The sequence below is a fragment of the Synchiropus splendidus genome, chromosome 8, assembly GCF_027744825.2.
Source record: "Synchiropus splendidus isolate RoL2022-P1 chromosome 8, RoL_Sspl_1.0, whole genome shotgun sequence".
NCBI lineage: Eukaryota > Metazoa > Chordata > Actinopteri > Syngnathiformes > Callionymidae > Synchiropus > Synchiropus splendidus.
The window spans coordinates 5,956,500-5,966,246 of record NC_071341.1 but is presented as its reverse complement, the minus strand read 5'-3'; the positions used below and the strand labels follow the sequence as shown (position 1 = coordinate 5,966,246).

The 9,747-nt window shown below is 41.7% G+C and overlaps 1 protein-coding gene across 5 annotated transcripts; it reads left to right on the top strand.

Annotated features, from left to right (window-relative positions):
* Nucleotides 1–489: 489 nt before the first annotated feature.
* usf1 (upstream transcription factor 1) lies at nt 490–9,265 on the top strand. Of its 5 annotated transcripts, none has more exons than XM_053872648.1 (11): nt 490–577; nt 1,021–1,078; nt 2,391–2,440; nt 4,001–4,113; nt 6,258–6,371; nt 6,524–6,662; nt 6,752–6,839; nt 6,910–6,968; nt 7,047–7,147; nt 7,210–7,338; nt 8,686–9,265. In XM_053872648.1, the coding sequence occupies exons 2-11, from the start codon at nt 1,071–1,073 to the stop codon at nt 8,773–8,775; spliced, it is 891 nt and encodes a 296-aa protein (XP_053728623.1). In that variant the 5' UTR covers nt 490–577; nt 1,021–1,070; the 3' UTR covers nt 8,776–9,265. The 5 variants fall into 5 exon arrangements, with proteins under 5 accessions (XP_053728623.1, XP_053728622.1, XP_053728620.1 ...); XM_053872647.1 differs by having other exon boundaries at nt 6,509–6,662; nt 7,047–7,141; XM_053872645.1 differs by having other exon boundaries at nt 6,509–6,662.
* Nucleotides 9,266–9,747: the final 482 nt, after the last annotated feature.

Sequence of the window (9,747 nt, the reverse complement as noted above, 5' to 3'; positions counted from 1 at the left end):
ACAATTGCGACGTCATGGCGGAAACTGAATTTCGTCTCATTGTGGTTTCACCGAAGAGTTCTTTAACCGTGTCCATGTGGGATGCCCTGTGTTTTGCGCTTTATCGATCGCTCCATAACCTTCCAACGTTTTAGTATCGAATGAGATCTCAAGTTCACTACTCAGGTGAAGAGCGGAAACAAGGACGGCGGGGCCGGGGGAGTTTTAACATATAGTGGTCACAACTTTCTCCGTGTGATCGGGTATATCTCGTGTATCATGATTGCACACTGCAATTGTGGGGGCGTATTTTCTTTTTAAATGGGTAATTTAAGTTGTCCCTTTACACTGTATCTTAGTAGAGTCCTTTATTCAACCCCCGTTTGTTGGGCAGGTCACAATGTAATCGCTGTGATTTAATAAATTTCTGTACATAAATGGAGACGCAAGACGTTCGGTGGATAATTTTTTTTAACGCAAACTAAAGTTTGATCCGGGTTTTGCAGTGACGTATTCTGGTCGCGCATGCGCACCGACGACGGAGACTGAGGCTGTTGTGTTGACAAATATCGGGGGAGGGTCTGGTACCTACTGCGGCGTAAGTACACCTTTGTTAGCTTTGCCCATCACACTGCAGGTAACCGAGCCCCATATCACCTGCATTTGTTTCTTTTTGACGTACAAACATTGGTTCCTCGGGTGTTAGGCTCCGGAATGCCGCTCAAACATCTGTAAACACCACTGGGGCCGACTCTTGCAGAGGTAGATCCCGCGCCGAACTAGCACAGCCGACCACCGGGTTTCCGCTGCTAAACTCGAAAACCAAATATATTTTGAACCGAATTAAAACTCAACGTCTTTAGTAAGAACATGCTACAATTCAGTGAACCGTACTCACTTCACAACTGTTTCGTTATTTTGAAAGAACATTCTTACTTGGTTAGCAATCCGGTCTCGCTAAAAAGCCGCAAAGGTTTCAGTATTGTTCCAATTTGCTTGAACTCTTAACTGCCGTCAGATTAAATGAGTTCTGTCTTGCAGTCCGGCGCTGGGACTCAAGGGGATCTTCTGGTCCATGACTGTCCGCAGACATGAAGAGGTAAGCACAGCTCTAATGGTACTGTATTGATGGTGATTTACGTGTGCTTGTACCTGTTTACTTGAGCCTCTACCGGTTGTTCTTGTATGTATGTTGAGGTGCAGAATTCTTTTCTGATGGCTTTTCAGAACAAATGTGGGAGGACAATATGTTTCTTTTGTCTAACAGGGGTATATATGTATATATTGCTACAATCATGCCACAATACCAGCTGTTTAGCTTTCAAAAATAAACTGAAATAAGTACTGAAGTCTTGATAAACACTGCGAATGAAAGGTTTGCAACTGCGAGAGGTTAAGTCTAAACAAGCTATTGAACCTGTTGAAACTAGCAACGCCATTGAATTGAACCAGCCAAACCATATTGACCAACACTGTTAATAACGAACCACAGTTGCATCAAATACATTTTTGTTGATGTAAAGTTATATAGTGTGTTATGTTTCCCGCCAACAACGCTTGACCAAGAAACTACCTACATACCCCACCCTTTTTAATAAACCTCATCCATGGACATCATGCAGCTCTTCCTGCTCGTGTTCATATTATCAGAATCTATTATTATTATTAAGTTCCGATTGGTATATTATAACTAAAGCTGTACTGTTGCGTCATGCGTTGTGTATCACCTAAAGCTTTGGGTGAGCAGAGCACCCTTTGTTAGCTCAATCCAGTCATCTAATTATTAATATACAAAACCAGAAATCCAATTTTCTGCTTTGTTAAAAAAGTTATTGATCCCTTTAGGACTGTGACAAAATATTGATATCGCGATATTTTACCTTGAGATATATTATCGATATGGTCTTGTCACGTATCGATTATTTATTATTAAGTAAGTTCAGCCGCTATAGGGCAGTGGGGACTGTGTGTCAAAGTCTTAGATGTCACCCAGCGTCCAGGGTGGAGCGCCAAAGCACCAGTAGCTAGCGCTATGGTGGACTCCAGTGAGCAAGTGCAGTTGAAAGTCCTCCGGTATCGTTCAAATCTAAAGTGTGGACTCACAGCATGTACGATGTGATGAATCAATTTTACTTCTTTTGTTTGTTTTTGTTTCACCTCCATAAACACGCAGATAAACTGTAGGTTATTAAGAGGAATGTATTGGTAATTGCAGTATCACCATATTGAGACATTATCTTTTTCGTGAGCCGTTTCTCGCATATCGTATCGTATCATGAGGTACCCTAAGATTCCCAGCCTTAATCCCTATGCAGTCAACAAGCGTGAGATAATAAATGCTTGAAAGAAGGTAGTCTTTATAATGACAAGTTACTGTGAAGTGAAGTGTAATGATTTTTCTTTCTGTGTAGCCAACAAAAGAGTCCTGAGCCTGACGGGAGTGTGACTGTCAATGAGGAAGGTAGGAGAACTCTTGTCCAGACATGTTGCTCAGTGAAACTTGCATCCTTCATCAACAACAATAATAATAATAAAAGCTCATGATACACCACCAAAAACATTCTCGACTATGACCATTTGGAATGTCACAATAAATTTGATAAATGCACGGCTCATTCACTGCATTGGACTTGCATACATGAACACGATCAAACTGTGACGGCGCACCGCATTCTCCAGCTCTGCGGTGTGTGGCAGTAGTGGAGATTTTGGTGGACTTTGGTTCACGATCATAGTTTTAAACTTGTTTTTAATAAAGGAAGCTTCCGATAATTACATTGTTTGACTCTGAGTCTCTCGATCGGTGTTAGATGGAGTGGTCCTAATAGGTTTTCCAATGCGCGTGTTAGGCTTGGTTCATGTCAACATGCATGTCTATGATGCCTCTGTCAAACACAGTGGTAAAATAGCTGGATATTGGATGGATGTACGCTCTGGTATTGGCAGTGGCGTCCTCTTCCGCATCCTTGATTAGGGTTCGCAGACACATTCTCACAGGCAGCGCCAATGCCAATACCAGAGCGTACATCCAGTTAGGGATCATCAACAAATTTTAAGTCGATCAATGTATTAGTGAAATCATCAATCATGCAAATGAAAGACAACCACTTTAGGAGGAAGAACTGTGAAATGTTTTTTCTTCATACCAGACGAGGGACTGACAGTTTGTTTAATGATTTCGAGAACATATATATGAATATATGAAAGTATTGTTTATTCTCATTATTTGTAATATTTCTTCAATAGCATCTAGGAAATGTGTCCAGACTGGTCCATAGTTAAAGTCAACTATTAAGAGACATGAGATACAGCAGACAGACGGCTCAATTTAACCCCTAAATAAAGCTGGCAGAGCAGTCTGTCAGACACAAGCAGGTTCTACCAGAGACGTGAAACTCTACTCTACATCTCTGCACTTGGTTAACTATTATATTTAAACATAAACAAATGAAGATGTTGGAGACGGACTCCACGAATAAGTTTCATCATAAAACTCGTTCAAGAGAGACTATAGTGTGTCCAGCTCTAGTAATAGAATGAAAATGTATTTATCGTGATAATAATCGTTATCGCCTAAATGACAACATTTATCGTGATATGTTGTTTGAGCTTGGATATCAAAACGTTTATGTATGTCTTTCAATGATTTATCTGATCAGATGGTGAAAGCTATAATGAGATTAAGTTATAAACAGCAATACTGGTGCAGGTTGGAAGGCTCTCAAGAGTACTAGTGAAGGATTAGTGATTGAAGTCTAGTGAGCTTACCTTCAACTAAGATACGGACCTATATTATCCCGTGGATACGACAAATGTATAACATTGATTTTATAAAACATCGCAAGAGTACCCCAAATGTCCTTGCCTAAATTTATCACCTCAACCTGAGTCAAGCAATGCAAACTTTCTTCTCTTTCATGTCACTTCATTGATTTAGGGTGACTTAATTTTGACTAGGAGGCCAGTCAGTCCTGCTGTAACTTTAAGAATTTTCTCAAGAACTTGCTTCTTTATCCTCAAGGATCCGTTGCCACGGCTGAGGACCCAGCTGCCATTGCAGCTATCCAGTCTGCTGCGACCTTCACCGATCAGCCCATCAAGTATCTGTTCAAGACTGAAGGAGCAGGTGGTCAGGTATGACAAAAGACTGCCAACATTTGTGTTTCCTTATCTCATCACAAAAGATAGTGTTGAATCTGATCTGTTGAAAGCATCTCTGCTCTACTTGTGGATTAGTCAGCTAGCTAATATTTTATATATAATTTTCATTACACCAAAAGCACTTGGTTATGTGTAACAAAAACTTAGCGATGAAGTCTGTTTGCTGGAACCTTCAGTGGTTTAAAGCTGCCCGATCCTATCTGGGAACATTTTCTTATACTGCTTTATGAGTGTGCAAATAGCACACCAAAAGTAAAAAGCGCTGCTTTTGCTTGGTCACGCAGCCATCACAAGTTATCCCTCTGGCTGTGTTCAGCCATTGTGACACAAGTCCTCCACACAGGAGATCAGAATTCACAAGCACTTTTAGTCTCACAGGCTTTTTAATTGATACAAGCACAAAAAGCCATTGAAATCAATAGAAGAATGGATTGGTGATGGCAGTTCAGCAAAGTACACAAACATGGTATGGATGGTCCTGACTAGCGTCACATCATGATGATGCTCCAGTTTGAAGTTATTGCAATATTCATTTCTACCCCGATCAGAACTCTTGAAGGAGAGTGAGAGGTTACATGAGAGGCGAGTACTCAGTGACAGCTATAAACTCACCCACTTTCCTATACATCGAGCAGTGCAGGAGAGACGTGCCTGTATTGTTATGATCTGAACCGTCGTGACTGTGTCGTGTCGATGTAGAAAAGTCACAAGCTTCGCAATCTTATCATAAATGCAATCGCTATTGTTGGAAATACACCCCCCGTGTACCTCCGTGTGTCTGGTTACTCGTGAGAATGACTACCAAGAATCCAACAAGTTATATCCAAGAAATCTATTCCCTGACTGAGGAGTCTAATACATAAGCAGAATTCTGGGTCAGCAACTACGCCTGACTTAGCCTTAGCAGTAGTCCAGTGGAGCGCCAAAAAACTATCTGAGGTCTTGACCTATTATACACAAAAGTTCTACACGCGGGGCTCTGTCCACGTCTGATTGGTTCTCAGTCGTTGACGCCAGTGCTGGACGCTGGCTCCAGCTCTGGAGAAGATGGTACTTTCCAGCCAGTCTGACCTTGGACCCTCTAATGAGTTACAATGTCTGCTCAGGCCTCCAGTGTGCTTCACTCTGCCTTCGTACTCCACCTGTAACTTCTCTTTCTCATGCACACTCAGCCACACTACCTCATTCAGCATTCCTCCATCTGTAAATAACTTCTTTATTAGTAGCACAAGCAATTACAACAATATTAATATTGTATAATAAATGCACAATTCCCATTACTATTGTGTTGTACCAATCATATTTTGATGAAATGAAATGATGAGATGCCTAATTCATTCAACCAGTTCAAAACTCTTAAAATTACTCTCTTGATTTTGGAGTTGGACTCCAACAATGCAGAGGACATAAGCCCTACTAAGTTTCTTATGTGAGCCTCAAGCGCTCCTAAAAAGCTGTGGTGATGACACCACAACCGCTCTTCTGTACATGAGAACTCCGAGGGGAGGATGATTGAAAGAATGAAATAGATCCTGATGTGATGTTCGTAGACCAATAACTGTTCCTGCAGTGTGGAGTAAGGTGTACGTCACTATTGTCGAAAGGAAAGTGCCATGTTTTTCCAGTAGTTTTTTACACAGGAAGTGTTCTGGAGGGCAGCTGTTGAAAGAGGCAGGGTGGAGCCACCAATCCCAGCAGGGTGGACGTGGCTGAGATTTCAGTTCATGCTAAATGAGGCATTTTTGATGTGTGGGGCTTATTTATATTTTCCATGTAAATATTTATTTACATTATGAAGAGTTCTGTGCAAAAAGAAACAGACCACTGTGTTCTAGGGCCCGATATGATTGAGTCTGCAGGATATGCAATATGAAGAAATGACACTGTTATTTGTTAGGATTTTTTATTCATACCTATTTTACATGTCTATGTGGTTTAATAAATAAAAGTAAGATGTCTTCTTCATTCCAAGTTTATTCTTATGATTAAGCTGCTTCCTGATGCTACTCTGTGGAGGAGATTTACTGCAGTTATGCTCGGTCTGCATTGCTTGTATGTACTCGTGTTGGTTGTTACATTCCACCCCCATTTAAATTAAGCATGAATGACTCATTCAGGTGACCTACCGAGTCATTCAGGTGTCTGATGGGCAGTTGGAGGCGCAAACAGATGGCGGCGCAGCAGTGAGCCTGGTCACTGGATTCCCTGCGACCAGTCAGGCCGTCACACAGGTAATCAGGTTTCGCTACATACATCCGGATTGCATCATTACGAACAAGAGGGCTGTTCATGACCTCAAATGCTACGTTCAAAAGATGGTCTGAAAAGGAAGCATTGAACAAAGATTCACGCACATTGTTGAATACAGGCTGTTTTCTCCCAGTCGGACGGCTTGGAGGGTGACACCAGCACTGACGCCCAGTACACCTACTATCCTGCCACCATTGCTGATGCCACCACAGGCACGATGGTGACCACAGTGCAGGCGTCGGACTCTCTCCTGGGCCAGACCACGCCCACTGGTAATGCTCTGATCAGTCAGCAAAATTCTCTGGTCGTTCTTCCTGCCAGCTTTTCTCTATAACCTGGCCCGTTCTTTATTTTTCCTCAGGGCAGCTCTATGTGATGATGTCACCGCAGGAAGTCCTGGCCGGATCCAATCAAAGGACAATCGCACCACGCACTCAGCCATACATCGCGTATGTATTTGAAGCTTTCGATGCTCTCTTCCTGATTTCCACAGCCACAAGTTGATCGCTTCTTTTTTAGAAAACAAGATCCTCCCCGAGGGTCGCGAGACGAGAAGCGTCGGGCACAGCACAATGAAGGTCTGTCTCGATTGCACCACTACACCATTACACACGTCGGTCAAGCTTGTCTGTACCAACTTTTGCATGATTTCACAGTTGAGCGCAGGAGAAGGGACAAAATTAACAACTGGATTGTTCAACTGTCGAAAGCGATACCTGACTGTAACGTGGATTACACCAAGACCGGACAAGTAAATGCAAGTCTCTGCAGATTTGCTGGTTAGTTTGCAGCTGCTCTTACCCTCCTGTTTGGTTGCAGAGTAAAGGAGGCATTTTGTCCAAAGCCTGTGACTACATCAAGGAACTTCGACAGAGCAACCAGAAGCTTGGCGACGACATCAGCGCTATTGACCGACTCAGAATTGACAACCAGCTACTCAGACAGGAAGTAAGTTCTCTACACACCACACTTCATTCATCGTGACTGTGTCGTGTCGATGTAGAAAAGTCACAAGCTTCACAATCTTATCATAAATGCAATCGCTATTGTTGGAAATACACCCCCCGTGTACCTCCGTGTGTCTGGTTACTCGTGAGAATGACTACCAAGAATCCAACAAGTTATATCCAAGAAATCTATTCCCTGACTGAGGAGTCTAATACATAAGCAGAATTCTGGGTCAGCAACTACGCCTTAGCCAGAATTGACAACCAGCTACTCAGACAGGAAGTAAGTTCTCTACACACCACACTTCATTTAGTAGCCATCCGCATCATTCCCTCAGCAGAGAAATACGTTCATACTGGTGTTTATTATTACATTTTCTAGTTTTTTGTCTTTTTTCACATATGCAGTTCCATTTATCTCTGTCAGTACAGTAGTACCTGGTGGAGTAGAAGAAGCACATAGAAACTTGAAATGATTTTACAGAGTTAACTTTTAACTTGGTTCTTCTCTTCAAATATAGACTACAGTTTGTCACCCAAAGAAAATTCATACAAATTTTTAATTGTCCAATTTTCTATAAAAATACTAACATTATTATGCTTAACCTTCAGTTTATTTCTAAATTATTATTGATGTGATGTGGTTTATAATTACATTGGAGGCATGGCGCATGTTCAGTTCCCGTTTTCAGGACTAGTAAGAAGTGATGTCACTTTCTCTGTGCACCGCTGCACCTGCAGCTTATGGAACAGTGAAAGATCAGATTTGCATTGTTTAATATGGATCATGGAGTCATGCAACTGCAACAGTACAGCCTTCTGCTTTGAAAGAGTTATGGGAAGACATATAAATTCAAATTAATATTTTGTGTTATTACTGGACAAAAATAGCCAATGTTTAATTGCATTTTATTTGTCAGATATTCTTAACCTGCTCCAGCGAGCGGTCAAGAACAATAAATAATACTCTATATTTATAAATACATTTTTCTGGTGGGTGGATTGTTGTGACTTAATCATTAATAAACAGCCTGCCAGCTGATTAAGAGTGGCCACTTGTGTTCAACAGTAAGGATTTTTCATGGCGAGTTAGTTACCTTTTGTGCCAAGGTGTTTGCTCTTATTTATTTTATTATTGTTAAACTGTATTTGCAGTTTCTCTATAATTATCTTTCTAATGTATACATTGCTAAATACATGTCTAATCTGATACCAAATCTAGGGCAACTCGTGGCACCCACACAGCCTCACCAGTCAGGTGTCAGCTGAAACAAGCAGCTCGTGGCGGGAAGTTGGGTTAGTAGAGTCTAACAAACGTCTGTGAGGTCAACCTGTGTTCTTTGTGCAGGTTGAAGACTGGAAATCCAAGAATCAGATCCTGAGGAACCTGCTCAGACAGCACGGCATAGTGGGGTCATCGAGCACGGACCCCCAGTAACAGGACTTTGGAGGACAAAAACATATATCGGGCCAAAAGAGACCTTGTCATGCTTTGCAACAGTGAGTTGCTGATGGAACAGGATACATATTGTCCGAGATTATCTATCCGGTGTTTTTGTAAAAATGTTTCTAGAATTTGAGAGTTTTAACATAATCATTCATCAAAGTGTTGAAACGTTCAGGGTGAGTGACTGAGTCAGTCTCATTAACACACGTTTTCCTTATTATCCTCTCATACCCAACCAGCTCGGTAAGCTTGAATATTTTCCTTTTGCATTAGCCTATATTTTAATGTTTCCAAACAGTTAATGTGTCTTCAACTCCATGTTTTCATCTCACTGACCAAACAAAGTTGGTTCATAGCTCAGCTCCTCTTCTTTCCATCTGTTTCTATTTAGTCTCACCCAAACCGTGTTACTTAACGGGAGTAAGCTTTTTATTGTAGATGGCTGTGTACTGTATGTCTTTGTAATAAAAATACAATCAACCGTTTTGTATCATTTTTCATTGGCCGTCAAGTGTGTATAATGTTGGACAATCTTTTTTGGTAATGTTGCCAAATTGACCTCTAGGTATGCAGACAGGAAGTAAGATTGGGCACCATGGTTTGGTATATTCTGGTTTAGTTCTCCGTTATGCCCTGCAACATTCAGACCAAGCCAATCAGATTTAGCATCACTGCAACAGCCCAGACAGTTCTGATCCAGGTCTATCCAGCCTACATCCCAGTGGAGCCTTCTTCTGCGATGTCTGTCCATCGTCCTGTTATACCAGCCATGCCTCAGTTTCAGCAGAGCCACAGAGATTTCCAGGTTGTTGGCCATGGATCCTGCAGCTCTGGCCACACAATCATGTCACTGGCTCTTTCACTCACGCACGTGCAAACCAAAAACAAAGAGATTTTCCATTTGATTGTAGGGTTAATGCAGACTGAAGAGAAGTAGCAAGCATAAGAGCAGAGCCTGAGAGG